The sequence below is a fragment of the Cryptotermes secundus genome, unplaced genomic scaffold (genome assembly GCF_002891405.2).
Source record: "Cryptotermes secundus unplaced genomic scaffold, Csec_1.0 scaffold5, whole genome shotgun sequence".
Classification (NCBI taxonomy): Eukaryota; Metazoa; Arthropoda; class Insecta; order Blattodea; family Kalotermitidae; genus Cryptotermes; species Cryptotermes secundus.
In genome coordinates this window covers 5,469,111-5,490,731 of record NW_019724742.1, presented here as the reverse complement: position 1 = coordinate 5,490,731, position 21,621 = coordinate 5,469,111, and the positions used below count along the sequence as shown (strand labels likewise).

Here is a 21,621-nt window from a genome sequence, read left to right as displayed (position 1 = left end):
GAAAAAGCTCAAGATGATTGCAATCAAGATGTTATGGAAAGCTTGTGAACATTTTCACATGTACAAAGAATCACCAATGTTCAAGTATAGCTGCACACTCTGTATTTCATTTCTAGAATATATTTCCACACACACAACATTAATCTGTATTGATAACACTTCAGAATACTTTACATCTTGCATAATTTATTACAAACTTTTCAGTAATAACATTCTCCAGCAAAAATATATTGTTACACCTAAAGGGGCCCGGGTAATGAATGTTAACCATCACAGGATTATGGACGTTCTCCACTATGTTTTCTTATATGATATGTAAGAGTACGCCTCCGACTAAATGATTTATTGCACAATACACAAGAATATGGACGCTCTCCAGAATGTATACGTTGATGAGTTTTCAAAGTACTCTTAACACTAAATGATTTTTTGCATACGTCACAGGCGTATGGTCTCTGTCCACTATGAATACGTTGATGCGTCCTCAGGTGGCTCTTATCACTAAATGATTTACCACATGCATCACAGGAATGAGGACGCTCTCCACTATGTATACGTTGATGAGTCTTTAGAGTACTCAGAACACTGAAAGACTTATTACACACTTCACACACATATGGACGCTCACCACTATGTATGCGTTGGTGTGTCTTCAGACTGCCTTGTTCACTAAACGACTTACTACATATATCACATGAATATGGACGCTCTCCACTATGTATCCTCTGATGCTTCTTCAAACTACCGTTTTCACTGAATGTCTTACAACATATACCACAGATAAAAGGCCGTTCTCCAGTATGAATGCGGTAATGTTTGTCCAAAGTACATTGAACTCTAAATGATTTTTGACATACATCACAAGAATATGGGCGCTCTCCACTATGAATGCGTGCATGTATCCTCAAATGACTCTGATCACTGAATGCTTTATTACAAACATCACAGGAATATGGACGCCTTCCGGTATGTATGCGTTGATGTTTGCTAAGTTTTCTCTGTTCATTAAATGATTTATGACACACATTGCAAAAGTATGGACGCTCCTCACAATGCATGGGTTGAAGTTCATTCTGTGTATTCTGCCAATGACAAAGACACATTAGGATCATTACAATGAGAAGTGCAATGAGATTAAAATGAAGACCTAAATAAAATAAATAATTATTTTAATACAGAATTATAAATGGCTTCAGGTCCCATTACAGGACTTCAAATGCATTACAACATAAATTTAGCGGGCTATGTACCAGCACTAAAGCAGAAAAGAGAGTACAGACCACAGAGATTGTTCTTGTTGAACAAGTATCATGATAACCACATGATTATTTGAATATTAAAAGTATGTAATAAATAGATTTTGTTGTTGTCACAGCTGCTAATTATATCAAGCGAAGAAAAGACCTTAAACATACACACATGAGAATTAGTTTGAATACCTGTCCATATGCACAATATAAAAAGGACTTGACAAAAAATGAGAAACTTGTCAAGCTAATTTGCAGAATATGAGCCTGTGGGCTATATTACAACAGTAATTGTCATGTGTTAGGCATCTGTACACTCAAAACAGAAGGAAATATCACACACATACAAAGACAAACATACGAGTACACACACAAAGCATAACATAAATTTCACCCACCTGTCACTTTTTTCCTAGGTCTGGTTTTGAACACAACCTCCTTGCAAGCTATTCTTTTACATAAACTGTCATGTTGGTGTCTATATCTAAAAACACCAATCACTCAAAATTAGTAGAATTTTCCATAGTGCTGTCCCATATCTTTAGAACCTTGGATCTGTATAAGGAATTCAATTCTAGGTGCAGAACCAAAACCAATATTATTGGAAAATATGGAAAAATAAGTTATGATGGGTATTTGAAACTATACCCTTACCAGAAACATCTTTCTACTTATGCAGTATTTAAATTCAGATACCTTAAAAATGGCTCAACAAAATGATTCCACAAGAATGTGCCAAAAAAAAAAGTGGCATCCAGAAAGGGCTCTTCAAATCCATCCTTCACCAGAATATAGTAGTTTCACCTATACATGCAGACAGATGTCAGAAAGACTGCAGTTAGGGATATTTGTGAAATGTGCCAAACAATGGACACCCAAACCTCCTACAACTCACCTCTGGTAATGTTATTAACAAAGGATCCTCCTCTTGAATAGCTGTGGCCTCCTCAACTTTTATACTAATGACCTCATTTCCATCGTGTGATGTTACGTATGTCTCATTACATGAATCAAGCTCAACTTTAAGGAAATCTGTGAACACCTGTAAAACCATTATGCCAAAAACTCATCACTGAGGAGTGTCATTACATCAGATGTGATACACTTTATGACAACCACTTTAAACTGCATCCAATCGATAACAGTTTTTTCACCTATCAACTTATGAAGAAAACATTGTGAAAATACATAGGGAGATTCAAAGTCCTCTGGCCAAGATTTAGAAGGTTGATTTGGAGCAGAAAATATAAACAAACTGTAGTCCATTTCACCATTGCTTCACAGTTGAAAAGTTCTGAACTTTTTCAGTCTTGAATTTTTGTATTATTACTTACTGGGGCCTTAGGCCGCGCCATAACTCAAGTGGTTAGTCGCTGGCTTCCCACCGCGGCGGCCATGGTTCGATCCCGGGTCTGGTCAAGTGGGATTTGTGGTGGACAAAGTGGCACTGGGGCAGGTTTTCTCCAAGTACTTTGGTTTCCCCTGCCAATCTTCATTTCACCAATTGCTCCACAATCATCCTCACCTCTCATCTGGGGCTGGTACAATAGGCCAGAAGCGGCCACAGTACAAGGGACTTAGTCCCACCCCACTAGCAATAAAAAAATAATAATACTGGGGCCTTCACAATGTCACATGATGAAGCTCAAACTGGAGACACAGTAACAATAAAAGTGAAATGAAAGGTATGCCAATATCCATTTCATGTACGTCTATTGTTTTTGATGGATATACCAGAATGCACTGAGGGCTGCAGCACTTGTTGCACACATCTAAGAGTGCAGTCTGGCATACACTGCATGGGCAGCAGCTCTGCTTCTCTCATATGTACAAGTTGTACAAGGGCTGCTTCAGTTCTGCCAATGACTTCTACATAAAGGGGTAGATGAACCTGACTTTTTATATACTGATGAGACAACATCCACAAGGGGTGGAAAAGCAATCTCCATGACATAGGGCATTGGAGAATCCTCAAGCTACTGAACATGCCAAGATTCTGACAAAATTCTGATGGATTCCAGTATACAGATTTCCCTTAAAGAATTCCCCCCTCCTTCTACTCCTGTTATACTGTATGCCTGACATCAACCACACAGAAAACACCGCTCCGAACAGTTCTTCTATTACTGCATGTGTATCTGTTGCTGCAGACATGTGTTTATCATGCCATTAACTAGCAATGGCCACATCTATGCATTCCACTATTCCAGCTTCACAGCTATAAGTCACAACATTAATAAAATTGCTGCATATAGACCACCAAAGATCTTAAAGCAATAACAAATATAGTATGGTCCAAGCTCAAGATAAAATGTCAGTTATATAAATTTGTCAAACCCTATTCCAAGGAAATGGACCACTAGGAAGACCCAGACATAGGTGGGAGGATAATATTAAGACACATCTTAGAGAGAGAGGATTGGGTGGATTCATCTGGCTCATGATAGGGACCAGTAGAGGGAGGGCTCCTGTGAACATGAAAATTAACCTTCGGGTTACGTAAAATGTTTATAAATTCTCCAGTAGCTGTGCAACTGGTACCTTCTCAAGAAGCCTTTTTTGTGGAGAAAAACAATGAAAAACCGAAGGATAGACAGTTTTTCAGCTCAGATTTGAATTAAGTACCTTTCAAATGCAAGCCTGGAGTGTTACTGCTACATCAACTGGCTTGGTGTTACCTGAATATAAATAATACTCCCTTTATAAAATAACTTATTCACAATTATTAATATTTTCAATCTGCCATATATTCTAATGCTGGTCTTTATTTAGTCCTATATGTGTCATGATTTACTGGCTTTTAGAAGAGTTCATCTGTTATGCTACATATGAAATAATAAAACATGCCACTGAATACATACAAATCCTACAGATGACTCTGGTTGGGAAACTTTGGCACAGTGTAGGCTGGTAGCCCATTTGCGCGCCATTTTTAAGGGATACACTAAAACACCGGCTTGGAAAATGATAGGGGATAGCCTGCTACCCATGCTACCTGAGTAGGGACTGCTGTATATGACAGTGTGATTTACTGGATATTATTAATATAACAGGTATATGCTGGATAGAATAATATCAATGCTTATGTAATAAGTAACATTTTATTAAATCCAACTGTAATAGTGAAGGATAATTATGAAATGTAACAGCACAGGTTTGTCACATACTGTAACTTGACTTTCACCGATGTTATCCGCCAGAAGACAAACAAGACTTGTTTTGAACTGAGGAAAGCAAATAAGAACAGTCATGTTGCTTCACAGAGCCACTGGAAAACATCAGTTAAAGTCTGAGAAAACAAGCCAAGGTCCAGGAAGACCCACCAAATGAAATAAGAATAGAATGGTCTAGAAACTTCCTATCTGATGAAATCTGTACCTTCCAAGGAAGCTTTCACAAAGTCCCCACCCCACGGACAGGGCTATAAGAACCCTGACCTAAACCGTCCAAAACGCTCTCTAATCTGATTACGAAGTTTAGTCTATAGGACGGTACTCTTGTCAGTTAGGAGTCGGCCACTGCTAAAGCCTTAAGCAGACATCCTGTTGTTACAGTTGTACATATTTACTGTGTAATAAACTCTCTTGAATTAAGCACCTTCCAGCAGCTTAGCTCCGCCAATACGACGGACGTTTGCCGCTCGACCGACTCTGTCAAACCAACTCACGAGTATCTGCTCTGTCGCCCGACAGTGTGGCATACATAGTTGGAAAGTTAGAAGCAGGAAAAAAAGACCAGATTTTGGCAAATACTCCTTTGTAAATAGACCATAAAAGATTGGAACAGTTTACCTGCAGGCATACTAGCATCTTTCCCCTGTAAATTAAACGCTTTCAGAAAGAGGGTTAGGGAAGCAGTCACAATAGGCCTTAGCGGAGTCTGAATGGAAACAAGATAAGTAACATGAAGTGTCCTTGTTCGGGTGCAGTGAAATGAACACAATCATGTGCCCTTGTGTGACTATATGTTTGGATTTGCACTGTGTGTACCTTCTTTATTGTATGTATTTTGTTTTGTATTGTTCCCTTTATGTCTAGTCTTTCCTTGTCTGCATCAGTGTAAGTTCTACTGCCACTGGGTGAACACCCAATTGCAGAAAAAAAACAGCAGCAGCAGCAACAACAACAATAATAATAATACACTATCCAGTTTACATGATGTTATTTTGTCCTGCTACAACAGGAGTGGACCACCAAAGGAGCACAGCAGAGCTAATTAATAAGGCTATAGTAATTTTGCTTGTATAGTGAACCATATTTAACCCTACAGCATGGTTCCGTGTATGCTGTAAAAAAAAAAAAAAAAAGGTAAAGCTACCCCTGTAACAGGCCATGGAGACCCATAGGGTTGTGAGACGTTGAGGCTCCCATACTTCCTAGACAATTGGCTCACAGATGGCAGCAAGGTTGTCAGCCTTATGCAGCAGCAGCCCTTTACCCCCGCAGAAAGATTTCTGGTAATCATTTCCGTCAAAGGCTGAGTCAACCCCAGGGCCATAGTGCGGCTGGAAGGATTAGGTCAATTGAAAGATCAAATGATCTCACTGGGAACTGAACCTGCAACCTGCTGGCTTGTAGCATAATGTCTCGATGAACTACGCTACCATGTGCCCCCAAGTATGCTGTATGTCTGGTATTTATACACCCTACTTGTGTTATACTGCAGCTTAATTTCTCTGCATTCTAGCTATGAAGAAATAAATTAACTCTTTTATGTATCAATGACCTTACTTATGCAGCTGATATCAGTCATCTCAGCCAGGCCTGCCTTCAACTAGATGTGTGCATACAAGAGTTCAAAATTAGTACATTTTTAAATGAAGTTTTGGATGATGATACTAGGTAGGGTGAACACTGGCAGGCGTCAAGACATGTAACAGTCAAGACATGATGTCTGTGACATGACACAAAGAAAGGAGCACAGTTGAAACAAATGAGACTATGAAAACCGCTGCACATCTGTCTGAGTCATGATGCTGACGAATCATGCATGAAGCAAGACTGTGTCTTTTGTCCCATGTCTTGATGCTTGTCTTGACACAGTTGGTGTGCGGCCACCCTTATATGACAATGTAGTGTGGTTGATGGTAACAAATATGATGACTCCTGGATGATGTAAATGATGGTGATCGACAAAGAACCCTGACACATGATGAACAAGGAAGGGGTGGGTGGCACGATATCAGCATGCTATCTGCAGAATGGGGAAAATTTTGTGATATCAACAACCCACAATTTAATTTATCTAAGTTTGATGTTGTGGACATATTTTAAAACATTCTTAATGCAGCTACTATGCAGCTAATACCCAGTTGTGAATCTAGCATAGGCTGTTTAGTATTTCCTTACTTATACTGGGCATGCACATCTCAATCATGGCCAGACCCCCCCCTGCAATAAAGGATAACAACTGAAGATGACAGTCTATATGATTTTGACATGCCACAAAGATGAAATGCCCTCCAAAATAAAGGACATACAGAAGAGACAAAACCTGCAGTTCTACATGACTAAAATCAACACAGGAGCAATTCATCTCAAAAATCAAATGCTACAGCCTTACTTGCTTGAGTGAAGTTCTATGTGGTAAATGAAATTATTTAAAAGGTCATCCAATGTAGTTATTTATAATTCCATGACAAACAATAAGGGAACAAACTTGAAATTCAGGCTCCTTCTTACACAAGGTCTCACAGAGAAACAGAAATTGTCCCTCAACCTGTACATGGCCATCGATCAACTGAACTGCCTCCAAACAGACTGACTGAACATGATTTTCCAAAGAAAATTCGCTGCAAGAAAGAAGGCTAAACCACAAAGGAGATACAATATGTCACATATTTAAAACAAAGAAAACAAAGAGAAACAATTTACTAGTGTGGTGAATTTGACTGCATCTGGATGGGCATTTCAAGAGACATCATACAGATCTCCACTTTTAATATGGTTGCTTTCTTCATGCATACCCAGTTTGTTCCGTTAATACGGTAAGCTGTTAAAATCATTAATTTGTTCAGCTCTGTGTGAAAAATATATCAACATATTTCATATACATGATTATATATAAAGATTTAAACATTTCAATGAAAAAATTAAAGGGATTCACAAAAATACTACCACAGTACAGTACAGAGTGTGATATTTACATGTCCATGTTGAAGAGCTAACACTTCTTTTGGGTACCACTGGATTTAAACACCAATTTCAATGTTTCAAAGTCATTAATCTCAAAAGTTATATTACCTTCATTTAAGATTTTCATCAGTTTAGTGTTCTAATCCTCTGGTATCCAAGGAAACCTTAAACACAGGTTCCACTGCATAAGCAGAATTACTGCAGCCTCATTAACTAGCTCTCCTGTGTTCCCTTGGTGGTCCAGTCCTGTGACAAGTGGGTAAAATGGCGTGGTCTGAAGGGTTTCCTTCATTTAATCTTAAGTTTGAGCCATGCAGTGGCTCCGGTATGACGTCATGGGCTTCCAGCCCCTTGATCGAGGTTCTTAAACTTATCCCCCCACCCCATCCCCATACGGGACTGGGTCACGTGGTGTTGCCCTTTCCCCTCCTTTCTACCCCTGGGAGCCTTGCTTGGAAGTTAATTTGAGTTCGGAGTGCAGTTCTGGTTATGGATCCATAGGGCCTTGCTCGCGGCGCCGAGCCAGCCAGAGCGACTGTCAAATTCCTGTTCGGCTGGGAGTCCAAATTTGGTTTCAGCAAGTACTGGGCTGGTTCGCGGCCGGCGAGATCGCCCGCGGTCGCCCGTCGTTGGGTTTGTAGTACGGCGGCAACTCGTACCAGTTTGGTTAAATCTGTTTTTATAATTTATATTGTGTATTTAATTTAGACTCAGCCTGTGGCCCGGCTATAATGTAGTAGTTATGTTTTCATGCAACCAAGGCAAATTGTTGCGCCAGTAAATATGGGCCATTCTGCCCGAGTTAGATGCCGCTGTGTGCGAGCATGTAAATGTGCAGTTAGTTCAGTTGTTCTGTTTAATTTCTGTTGTGTTTATTAAATTCTGTTATTTGTTTATATATTGATTGCCATCATTTGTAACTAGATTTACTTCGCTACTAGCTTGGATCCCTTACACTAACTTAGGGAGCGTGCGAGCACAGCACGAGAGCCATATGACGGATCAACGTTTCCCCCTCCGATTGAGGAAGGGTAGACGGAGCCGAAAGGTGCCAGAGAGTGACGGTGCTGTGGTAGCAGACCGTAAGACGGTACAAGTGGTACATATAGTACCAGAGCGGACAGACGGCGTAAATGGTAGCAGAGCGAGAACGGCTCAAGTGGTAGCAGAGCGTAATCGGCTCAAGTTTCAATGATTCAAACCCAATAATCTCAGTGAAAAATTGCCTCCACTCAAGCTTTTCCTATGTTGAGAAATTAAATGAAGAAGAACTCTTAAATCAAGGAACATTACGTGAGGTTTCGCTGTGACATGAATCTGTTTGTCTGGATTAAGCTACTGTGAGCATGTTCTGAATTGTTACATGGGCCACAAAAATATTCTGAAGCTGATTCTAGTTGAACTTGCTACTGCAAAATTGAAAAGGTATAAATTGTCAGGTAGTGATCAAATTCCAGCAGAATTTATTCAAGAAGGAGGTGAAATATTAGGGTCTAAGATCCATAAGGTAATTGCTTATATTTGGCATGAGGAAAAAACTGCCTGATATGTGGAAGGAGTCTATTATTGTACCAGTTCACAAGAAGGGTGATAAAACGGACTACAGTAATTATTGCGGGATATCACTGCTATTAACTTCACACAAAATTTTATCCAATATTCTTCTCTCAAGGCAAAGTCCATATATAGATGAAAATATCGGGGATCATTAGTATGGGTTTCAACATAACAGATCAACTTCTGATCAGACCTTTTGCATTAGTCAGATACTGGAGAAAAAATGGGAGTACAACGAGACAGTACATCAGCTATTCATAGACTTCAAGAAAGTCTATGACTCAGTTAGGAGGGAAGTATCGTACAATATTCTGATAGAGTTTGGGGTACCCATGAAATTTGTTAGGCTAATTAAAATGTGTTAAACAAAACATATACTAAATTCTGTGTAAGTAAAACTTCCTATCCAGAGTGGTCTAAAACAAGATGCTTTATCACCACTCCTTTCATTCTTTGCTTTAGAATATGCCATTAGGAAGGTCCATGAAAACCAGGTGGGACTGAAATTAAACGGGACACATCAGCTGTTGGTCTATGCCGATGATGTGAATCTACTGGGTGATAACAGATACCATAAAGAAAAACACAAATTTTAATTGACGCAAGTAAGGAGATTGGTCTAGAAGTAAACACAGAGAAAACTAAGTATGTGTTGCTGACTCATCACCAAAACTGAGGGCAAAATCATGATATTGTAATGCGTTTCGTTACTGAAGACGCCATTCGGGTTGTTAACTGGTTTATTCAACAACCTACAAGTAACGGCTACAATTAATTATCACACAGTTGCGGGGTTTCACACTTTATAACCCTAATCGCATTAATCTGTTACACTGTTGCGGGGTTTCACGATTTATAACCTTATTCGCAAATCAGTTCACTCTGCCTTCAGTAGTCTACACGTTTACAGTATGGGAGCTATGTAAGTGTCCCTGTATCACACACTCCCAATTACTCAACTACACACATGTCCAGTTCTTCTTTCCGCGAACTGAGAACCTTGTTGATCACACACTTTCAATTAATTCTCAGTTACACACACGTCTGGTACTTCTTTCCGCGATGGCTGTTATATTTCAACTCGACTCGCAGGCTGCTGCCTTGAGAACTGTTGATAACACACTTGCTCGACTACTACTGAACTCGCCGACGGCCACATTACAACTCACTCACGCTTACTGCTCAGCTGGCTTTTATTCCGTTCGCTGTTGCCTGTTGCCCGCATCAACATCGTTACGTGCCACATAACAGTGTCTGCGTATAGCCTAGCAACGCTATTACCTCACGCTGTCTTACGTCACCGCTGTTGACTTGCATTGCATAGTTACCAGGACGCTGGGACTCGGCTAACTTCGGCTCCGCTCGCCGCGTCAGCTCCAGGGGGGGGGGGTCCAGCTAGCACGACACGTCACAATATAAAGATAGAAAGCAGATGTTTTGAAGTGGCACAATTCAGATATTTGGGAACAACAATAACAGATTGAAACCTGATTCAGGAGGAAATTAAGAGGAGACTGAACTCGGGTAATGCTTACTGCCATTCAGTCCAGAACCTTTTGTCTTCTAGTCTGCTGTCCAAAAACAAAAATTAGAATATACAAAACTATAATTTTGCCTGTGGTTCTGTATGGGTGTGAAACTTGGTCTCTGACATTAAGGGAAGAACACAGACTGAGGATGTCTGAGAATATTTGGACCAAAGAGAGATGAAGTGACAAAAGGTTTGAGAAACTGCATAATGAGAAGCTTCATAACTTGTACTCTTCTCCAAGTATAATTTGAATGATCAAGTTAAGGCATATGACATGGGCAGGGCATGTAGCATGAATGGGGGAGAAGAGGGATGCATATAGGATATTGGTGGGAAAGCCAGAAGGAAAGAGACCATTGGGAAGACCAAGGCGCAGGTGGGTGGAAAATATTAAAATGGATCTTAGAGATACAGGATGGGATGTTATGGACTGGACTGATCTGGAGTTGGTGCTCCTGGGGGACGTTTGCAGGCAGAATGGTTAGAACAAGCGGCAGATCCACAGAGTTCTCAACCGTTGTCCAAACATCAGTCAGCCTGACGATAAACTGGGCTCAGTTGCCTTCCTGCCCTGTGTCGGGACTATAATCAACCGAATCAGCAGTGCTGTCCCAGCACAACATCAAATCAGTGGACTTGACTCCAAAGAAATTATCTAGTTTCCTCTGGCTAGTAAAAGATAGCCTGGGACTAAGGACACTGGGTGTATACAGAATCCCCTGTGAGTGCGGCAAGGTCTACACTGGGCAGATGGGCCGTTTGGTGGACACAAGGTTGAAGGAGCATTAGCAGCACATCCGTCTCGAACATCCAGACAAGTCAGCTGTAGCTGAACACAGCATCGATTTGGGACACCACATGCAGCTTCAGAATACCTCCATCCTCGCCACCAAGACTCGATATATGGATTGCATCATTAGGAAGGCCATTGAGATTGAACTCCATCCTGACAATATGGACAGAGAGGTGGGTTTACTCTCAGCAAGTGATGGAAGCCANCACTGCCTGTTAAAATTTAAAATCACCAGTCTTTCTAATTGTATAAAATGTTTGTTAACCTACACACGTTAATTTTGATTTCTAATTAGCACTTTTTTAAAACTTTAATTCAAGTTAAAATATCTATAAAATTTCTGTTCTTTTCCTTTTTCAAATTTTAAAATTACAATTTTCCTCAGGGTACATGCCCTATGTCTAAGTGCTGCAGCGGCCACTCCTTGTTTATCGTTGTTCAGGTATTGTTCTGTGTAGGCTCTCTCTGTGTGTGTGTCGCTGCTTATCTTTAATACGTGTGCTGTCTGGTGTATTGTGTACACCAGACACCAGACAGCACACGTATTAAAGATAAGCAGCGACACACACACAGAGAGAGCCTACACAGAACAATACCTGAACAACGATAAACAAGGAGTGGCCGCTGCAGCACTTAGACATAGGGCATGTACCCTGAGGAAAATTGTAATTTTAAAATTTGAAAAAGGAAAAGAACAGAAATTTTATAGATATTTTAACTTGAATTAAAGTTTTAAAAAAGTGCTAATTAGAAATCAAAATTAACGTGTGTAGGTTAACAAACATTTTATACAATTAGAAAGACTGGTGATTTTAAATTTTAACAGGCAGTGTAACAGCTACATAAGAATACACGTGATGATGGCCATTTAGGGCCGAAACATGTAGTGTGGAGTGAAGGGAAAGAAGAAAGAACTAAATTAAATTGTTACACTTAAGACGGTGTTTATCTTATATACAATATTCTATACCTGCTCTGGCTGGCTACCTGCAGGCCAATCTCCACAGACCCTTCCCCTCTCCTCTCTACTGACTTCCCATGTAGCCCCTCTCCCTTCTCTTCCTGCTCTTATACAGCTGGGTTTATTCAACTCGACATTAGTCTGTCAGCATACTGGTTCCTCGCTCGAGGATTTTCTCTTTTCTAGTACCCTGAAAATGGAGGTGATACATTCCTCCAAAATGTCGGTTAACACAATATCTACATGGCAGCACATTCCAGAACATGGCTTTCTTCATAGTCACTGCCGTGAAAACCTCAAATCTTACATGGATTGATCTGGCTCAGGATAGGGACCAGTGGACGACTCTTGTGAACATGGTAATAAACCTTCAGGTTCCATAAAATTCCGGGAAGTTCTTGAGCAGCTGCACAATTGACAGCTTCTCAAGAAGAGCTTAGTTCCATGAATGAGTGAGAGAGTGATGGCTCACCTCAGGTTCAGCTGATGGTATAAAAACCTCATCACTTCTCAAGCCAACAGAATCTTCTTCATTCACAGCATCCACATCATTCTCTTCTTTGAATGTATCAATAATTTCCTGCAAAGTTATGAATAAAAGAAATGTCCATCAGATAATGCAGTCTAGGTTTCTAATGCACATGAAAACAGCAGACACCATGTAGAAATGGCTAATTCCACAACCAAGCTTCTAACACTCCAATATCATAAATACAGGCCCCCCAGAACCGGGGTGCCCAGAAACGAGCACCAAATACTTCATGATAAAGGAAATGTGTCAGTTCATTTTTTGGAAAATGAGAAATGTGACCATAGGGAAAACCTGAACTAGCAGTTTTGATGGGAGTAAACATCTTCCAGCAGTCATATCAAAGCACACAGTCTGACAAGCATGCTTGTCTGGTTTAACACCCATGTACCCAACTGTTTCCAGATGTTCCAAGTCTTTACAGTAAGCTTCATAGTTACTGAAACACTATAAATAAGAAGTCACTTCAACATGACACAGTTAAAAGTAACTGTTCTCCTCCTGCAGCCAAGACTAGTAACTCTTCATTCACACACAATACTGCTGTCCGCAATGCAACAAGAAGTCACTTCAACATGACACAGTTAAAGGTAACTGTTCTCCTCCTGCAGCCAAGACTAGTAACTCTTCATTCACACACAATACTCCTGTCCGCAATGCAACAATGAGTTGCATCCTGTTGAATTAATAAAGTCTTCACTCACATACTAGAACACAGTAATGCAACAGTATGCTTAAATGCTATATTAATAGTAGTAACAATGGAACACAGCACACATTCAACAAGCTGCACCACTTGAACTGATTATTCAATGTCAAACACAGTAAAGAAAATTATTAAAATGAACAGTGAAGTTGTATGAGCTGCTGAGGCATTGGCCACTGCACTGTCGAATTCAAGATACTTCCAAAGTATTAAACTGCTCTGATAGATGAGACCCATGAGATACACTGATCAGGAGAGCCAGTGCTCAGAAAATGTACTTGAACTTCGATTCAGAAGCTGGAAGTATGGAAAGTTGTGAAATTCTTGACTAAGCTGAATTTAAGGATCAAGCCAATAATCCATTAACATAAAAACAAATCTGCAATAAGCTCGGTACAGCTGATTACATGCCATTACACAAATGTGAACGTTTTCATCTCATTATCATCTAGGCAAAAATCAACATTTACATTTTTGTTAATATTCACAGCACCTTACTGTAATGTGTTTTTCTTATATCTGACGGAAATCATGATACATTTTAGGAGTATTATCTTCTGCGATATAAACCTGTGTACTCCATTGAAAGTCAACCAACATTTCGGAGGAACATATCGCTTCCATCTTCATGTGCCTGCCATCTCCTTTCATGCTGGTATGAATATGTTCTGAAACATCTGTTGACTTTTAACAGACTATAGGGGTTATGTCCCACAAGACAGTACCCTTCAAAACAACCACTTCACTACATGTAAAAAATGATACTTAACATAACAGGATGTTAACTTATTACTGTAAGGCAATAAACAGCTAGTGAAAAATATTCCGTAACAACTACATCTTCAACTGTAGTCACTCTAACAATCTGCAGAACATCTAATATGAGAGATTGATTGATTGATTGATTTATTTATTTAACATCCATAACTGTTACATTATGTACAATTGGACAAGTCAGTTTTATAAAAAACTTAAACAGTGGCAACTATTTATTTACAACCGATACAAAACAGATACATGTTTTGAAGTTTTACTGTCCTTCAATGTAGTCACCAGCATTGTGTACAACCCGTTGCCAGCGATGTGGAAGTCGTAGGATACCTTTAGCAGCGCCTGTTGTGTTGACAGTTCGAATGGAGCGGTCTACTGCCTGAAGAATCTCTGGAACAGTTCTGAAGCAAATGCCACGAAGTGGTTCCTTCATCTTAGGAATCAAGTCGAAGTCACAAGGGCTTAAGTCCGGTGAGTATGGTGGATGGTACAGCACATCCCAGCCCCACAGATCGAACAAATCAGCCACAGCTTGTGCTGCATGCGGCCGAGCATTGTCCTGCCAAATGATGGGTGGGTTCTGCAGAAAGTGTCACCGCTTCTTTCTCAAAGCTTGTCGCAGGTTGTGTTCCAAAAATGAACAGTAATACTGCGCATTGATGGTCTGCTGTCAGGGATTGGTATGCGTTAGGATAACACCATCACAGTTGTACACAAGAGTCATCATAACTTTCACACTGCTGGGGTTCTGACAAACTTTTGATTTTCATGGTGACCCGTAATGATGCAATTCATTCGATTGGCGTTTCATTTGTGGCTCATACAATTTGGCCCATGTCTCATCCAGCATAATGATACGGCATAAGAAAGCTTCTCCTTCACGCTCATAGTGCTCCAAGTGGTCATGAGCAGCGTTGTATCGTAGCCATTTCTGTCAAATAATGCAGAACCCATCGTGATGCAATTTTTCTCATGCCCAGGCATTCCTTCAGAATGTGAAGCACAGTCGTATGCATTAATCCTGTCTCTCAGGCCAGCTCACAAATCGTATGGCATCAATCACTCTCCAGTAATGCGGAAAGAGCATACACGTCTTCTTCACTGACACTAGGATGACCTGGCTGATGCATGTCTGACACATTCTGGCGTCCCTCGTTGAAGGCTTTTACCCACCTTGCCACTGTTCTGTAAGGCAATGCAGATTCCCCGCAAGCCTCTTGAAGGCCTTGATGACACTGTCGTGCTGTGCGGCCTCTGGCACATTCAACCTTTATCCAACTCTGTTGTTCCTGTTTCGAAAACATCGTGACAACACTACATTAGACCGCCAGCTATCATGAAGCTCTGTTCCTCTCATCACTGCGCATGCACGTGATGTGGGAAGGGAGAGTTCATTTGCTCTGAGGTAAGGTAGGTATGTAACTAATGTGTGGTATAAGCAACATTATTTGGTTCCGTTGCACGGTGTCTCTACAGCAGTTCCGACTCTCGTACATCCTACCCTTAGTTAAAAATAAAATTTACTAAGGATACAATATATTTCAAAATAAGTGGGCATAACATGATCCATTTAGCCTTTCATATCAATTACCATACTTTGGTATTCACAAAGTTGAAACAGGATGCAGAGACAGCAAACTTTACCACTTAATGTGTTTGGCAATGGACATACATCATAAAACTGACCTCATTTTCCGTCTTCATTAACTGGAAGTTTATTACCACAGGTTCCTCATCCTGTTTTACATCAGTCACCTGATATTCACTGTGGGCTGATGATCGGAATGCCCGTCCACCTGGATCAGGTTCAGGTTTTATGAAATCCATGTTATGCTGTGAAACCACAATATGCCCATTAATAACCAGGGCACAGCTCCTCTACCCTTTGACAAACTGTACCAGTCTGCCCACAGTGTATCTCACACATTCTTCTTTGTATGGGAAATACAAAACTAACAAAATGAGACCAGCTGCATGCTGCAGTGTTCAGGCCCAAAATAGTAACTTAGGAAATACGTTAACTTTGTCCAACTGAAGTCTAAGTATTCAGTCCGGCTCTGCAAATATGTGTATTAAGAGGTTCACAATATGAAAATGAATGTATGGTCAAATTATTGAATGGTGTGCAACAAATTTATTCAGTAATCTGTTTCAGTCTGTCTTGATTCAATACAAAGATATATATGTATGTAAACAACTTATTGACTCATATGGAAAAATTCTGTGGTCTGTTGTTTCTGAAAATATCAAGCACTTCTCGTCTGTCTGAGGCAGCATCTTTCCTGTCCACCCTGCATCCTAATGTGTATAATGCACTGTGATAGTGTAAGGCCTACTGGACATATATAAAAAAAGGAACACAACTATTTACTTACATCTGTGACCCCTGTGGTACAAGAATATAATTTACACACACACATTCTTGTGGTATTCTATCCCTCAAACCTGAAGCGTTATCAACATCTGAAATACAGCCACATCCAGGCCAAGTGTACGTTTGACATAACCAGTTTCAGTTGTAGTTGTAAAGCACATTGTAAAATTAATTACATTACTCAAGCCTTGAAGTTTAAATGAACAAATTTATCTACAAAAGAAAACAATTCAGTAAATAGAGAGAATATTAGAGATACTTTCTGTTACAACCAGCAAGGTCTGGGAATTTTACTATGCACTTTTTGCAAATTTCAACTTTCCTCCTTCTGCCAGATTTCAATTGCAGCAGTCCTTATTACAATAAGTACAATAGGTACGTTACCTGAGCACCATTGCACCAGACTTTTTTTTTATTTTGGAGACATACATTCTGACTACATTATACTCAGCAATCACAAGGTATTTTGTGGTTATGAACAGACACAATCGGAAACATACCTTGATGAGGTCCTGTCTACTCATTCCATTAGGATTACATATCTATCAACTTCACAAATTCCAGGCAATCAGTTTCCCAATATGTAACCCCAAGTGTCAATTCTTAAGAAGCCTATATTACCAGTTATGTCACCTGTTTACTTCATAATACTACTTTCAAATTCTGCAATAAGGTGACCATTTATTTATATCTGTACCTAACTTGTGGTTTCCTCTACTTTCACTAGATGCAGAAGTCTGAGTGCCCGTCCAGAAATTTTATGAAAATAAAGTTCTGCATATACATGCTGTATTTAAAATAGTGCAGATCTCCAGTCATAAAAGCAAAGCACACGTGAACATAAACGGAACGACAGCACAAGTAACTAAAACAAATACATGTCCCTTCCCTTGCCCCAATCAAAACCATGTGTATGCAGTAATAGCAAATCAGTGTCCCACATACACAGGAGATCAACAACACACTAACCAATAACAGAATGTTCATTGCACCATCACGGTAAAAAACAGTTAACTAACGATTCAATCTTCCAATAATTCTGGGTTATAATACAAAAGTGATTTCTTGTGTCTGCAAAATTGTTATACACAGGAAACGAAAAAGTACGAATAACGAAAACGCTCATTAATAAAATCTGTATACAATCTCTACAGGATAATTGGGCAATAATACTATACAATCTCCCCATATGTAATATACTGGCCAGTGTAGGAAGAAATAACAGTAAAATAGAAAGGTGAATGTACACATGTATTACTATCTGACGTTGGCCAAAAAGGACCGAAACATATTATCGTAGTTATACACACTATTGTGGTGCCTGAACAAATGATAAGTTCCCCAGTAACTTAATCGGTTTACAAGCCATTAAGAGACCGCACCTGCCGTGGCTGCGACAAAGATACAAACACACAAATTTATATTAGCTTCACCTGCCTCCAACAGATCATGGCGGATAACACATTTTGCACAGTGATCCTACACGGATTATAGATACCGAAATCAACGTTAATGTTATAAACTTGTGGATGAACAGAGAATACTAATTTTTATTAAAAATATGTATATATAAATGGCCTAGGCAATGCTCATCCGGCCCATTGTAATCTTATTCTCCCCTTATCGGTTACCCCCACGATTTTTTAATACATCTCTTAACTCATATTAATATTATGTACATTTACTTCTTTTTCCGATTTCTTTTAAATTAACTTAGAAATGTTATTTATGGCGTAACAGGCGCTTCGCACAAATCTTTTCTCTTCTAGGCTTACGAGCTCCGTAATTGACCTTCGATATTCTTTTTTGCTTTTCTGACAAAATGTCCAGCATTGTTGCCCTTTGGTCCTCAAACTTAGAATACATGATTCACCATTTGCAGCCCGTCACCACATTCACAATCAACCGCGGGCTTAATCTATTTAAACTTGCTTAAAGACTCGAGTGGCCCTGCCTCATGGACACGAAGTCAGGACAGTTCATTTTTATTTCGCGGAACCACTGAGACGAGCCACTCCTGTAATACCCTTCAAAATAGCTTTCTCCTTTGTCCCTTTCGGTGTTTTGACAGCAAGTGTGAAGTTTCGCTTTTTCTGCCTTTTTCCACTGGGCTTTGAGATCTGTCACTGGCAATAAGAATTGATTATCTCTACCGATCTCTACCTTCTTTGATTGTGCATTGCCTCCGAGTCAGTCTCATTTTCAGATTACTGAGTATTACACGTCACGACATCAAAAGGGGGGGGGGGTTGGAAAGTACCTGAACCAAGTACACGCAAGTAACTCTAATTATTCACAAAGACTTTTGCATTAATGCTTATCAACCCCTAAATATTTTAACTACAGACGAGCGAACCAAAAACTTGCATAAAGAAGTGAGGAGCATGCGCAGGCACCATCTGCGTTGATATCTAGTTCCATCTATGAGCAGCATTCACATTGATCTCCCACTGTGCCAATCACTCCAATCACTAGTCACCCATCGTAATTGCCTCTGACCCAATTTGATCCAGTCACGCAAAATGTAAATGCTTCTGGTTGGGAACTTTGGAGACTTGGACACATCAATCACTGCAGCCAGCTCCAGCGCTCTAATGGCGACAGGTAAGGACCACTGCACTCTAAGATACCCTAAGCTTTGAATTATACAGCAATACCTCGCATAGTCCGGCTTGACTATAGTCCAATTTGAAAATTTCAAAACAAATTAAATTTTAATTGAGCAAAATAAAAATAAATTCTAAAAAATTAGTACACAAAATTATTTTTAATACATATATAATCGGTTTTTTTTCTTTATACAGTCAAGTCACTTTTTGTGGGGTTTATTTCTATGTCGTTTTAAAGTTATGCGATGCGATGCGATACATATTTCAGTTTTTGCCACGGCTCCCCCTTGTATATGTATGTACTTATTATGCTCGGGTCGTTCGTTCTTGACAGCTATCGCTGGAGAAGGTGGGGAGAGCACTACTTCAACAGAATTTTGGAAGAGCTACAACATCAGAAACGTTATCGAAAATATAGGCGAAGTATGGCATGAATTAACGGCAAGCAATATGAGGGCAGTATGGAAACATATCATTCCACACTGTGCAAATGATTTCGTTGCTTTTGAAACCCATTTTGCTGAAGTCACTAATAACATAGTGGAAATTGGAAAGCAACTTGGTTTCAATGAGTTAGATTCCGTCAATGTAATTGAGTGCATCAAATCGAACACTAATGAACTTGATAATGAAACACTTATTAACATAGATGAACAACGGGAGGGCAACTTAGACAACGACGATCAAGACAACTGTGTTGAAGTGCCTGCACGAGAATTAACAGCTGAACAACTATAAAAAAATTATTGGAATGGTTGAAACCTTGTCAGAGCATATTATGGAAGCTGATCCCAATACTGAACGTAGCCTTACAATTCGCCGCACGATAAACAATGCAATTCGTCGCTACAAAGAAATGTATGAAGAGAAAAGGCCAAAGAAGAAAAATATTGCAATTTTTAGAGAATAAAAAATTAATTGCGAAAAACATGATTTTTTTAAAATTATTTCTAATAAAGGAATTTTAATATATTAATCGCGTTTTATTTATAGAAAAACGGAGATTTTTTTGAACCAATTATCATTCTTTTGTATGTATTTAGTTCCTTGATTGGTCTGGTTTCAAACAATCTGGGATATTGGCAGAACTGATTACCCAGACTATGCGAGGTATTGTCCCCAGAACACAGATGTGATCAAACAATCATCACTGTCCACATCATTCATTACTTATGAAACTGTACATAAATATACAAGTTGAGTATGAGAGGTGAGCCATAAAACTGGCCCTAACACAATGACCTTCAATGGTCTATTGTGCTTAATATACAAGTTACACAGAATATGTCACAAATGCTAATGTTTTTAGGGTAATTAAAAATATCTGAAAAGAACACACTATCGGTAATGTGATTTATAAGTGAATAATTTAATCAAATTTCAAATTTTTTATAATGGCAGCCTCTTGTACAGTAATGTGTTATTTTCAAATCTTCAAGACACCAGATTCTGGGACACACTGGTGGGCATAGTCTTAGACATTTAGTTATAGTAGCAGTAGTTAAGTCAGAAGAGAAATAAATGCTCGTTAAGTGTCGGACTATTTGCATTATTAGAACAAAAAAAAGATTCAAATCTGAAGAAGTATGTTAGTAAGGAAGCCCCACTAATTTCCTTTTTAATGTTCTTTCAGGAGGGTGCTGCAGCAAATATCTGGCAACAGCTGTTTGATGATTCCCTTGTCAACACATCTGCAGCTATTTGTTCATACTGTGGTTGGAGCAATAACCCAACTGTGGGATAGTTTCTAGATGCCCTGAAGACTAGCATCATCAGTGGACTTGCTCTTAGAGGTCTGTGTTAGACTAATTATGAAAATGATGCTATTTTTATGGATAACCTACAGTCATTGCTCAGGGCACCTGATGCTTTTTCATCAAATTCCTCCACAAGTCTTACCAAGGAAACCCTTGATGATGTTCCTGAGAGTTTGCATGTTGTGCTGCAGTACATGCTGGTGACATGGAAGTGTTCTCAGTAGCCTATTTCAGTTGTTCCATTGCCAGACAGGTGCCTTGTGGTGTCATACAGTGACACAGAACAGCCTTTCACATATCCTTCTGAGAAGCTGGTGGAGCCTATATTATATTTAAGCATCCTGTTGCACTCTATACAATAAATGACACAAATTCCGTCCCAAGTGCAAACAATATATATTATATGTCTTTGATCTTGTTCTTTCTACACTACATGTTTCGGCCTCTATCGGCCATCATCAGGTGTATACTCTTAACGTTGCTGCCACACTGAACTCGGTCTAAAATTTAACATTTAAAACACAATGTCACATTCTTCGTATTATCAATATCTACATCGTTGATATGTGTCTGGTATGTAGATTATGTTGCACACGTCAAATTTGATATTCTTGTAGTAGCACTTTAAAAAACTTTAGTTATGATGTTTTTA

General features: G+C 39.4%; 2 protein-coding genes across 17 annotated transcripts in view; one reads left to right on the top strand and one right to left on the bottom strand.

The window, feature by feature from the left end:
* Nucleotides 1–79: 79 nt before the first annotated feature.
* The window catches only part of LOC111862683 (zinc finger protein 583), a 22,544-nt gene continuing 1,002 nt past the window's right edge, over nt 80–21,621 (bottom strand). Inside the window, exons 1-5 of one of the 15 annotated variants that reach the window (XM_033750746.1) lie at nt 18,971–19,052; nt 15,916–16,062; nt 12,696–12,803; nt 2,143–2,289; nt 80–1,082 (exon numbers count right to left, since the gene is read on the bottom strand). In XM_033750746.1, coding sequence (XP_033606637.1) covers nt 279–1,082; nt 2,143–2,289; nt 12,696–12,803; nt 15,916–16,062; nt 18,971–19,024 — 1,260 coding nt within the window. In that variant the 5' untranslated portion in view covers nt 19,025–19,052 and the 3' untranslated portion in view covers nt 80–278. The other 14 variants (XM_023848258.2, XM_023848260.2, XM_033750749.1 and 11 more) reach the window with 14 other exon arrangements.
* LOC117282176 (tigger transposable element-derived protein 1-like) overlaps nt 19,113–21,621 on the top strand; it is a 3,143-nt gene continuing 634 nt past the window's right edge. Inside the window, exons 1-2 of one of the 2 annotated variants that reach the window (XM_033750753.1) lie at nt 19,113–19,207; nt 19,547–19,968. In XM_033750753.1, the coding sequence (XP_033606644.1) occupies nt 19,132–19,207; nt 19,547–19,950 (480 nt within the window). In that variant the 5' untranslated portion in view covers nt 19,113–19,131 and the 3' untranslated portion in view covers nt 19,951–19,968. Of the gene's footprint in view, nt 19,208–19,546; nt 19,969–20,845; nt 21,006–21,621 lie in introns of those variants that run through there. The other variant, XR_004512822.1, reaches the window with a different exon arrangement.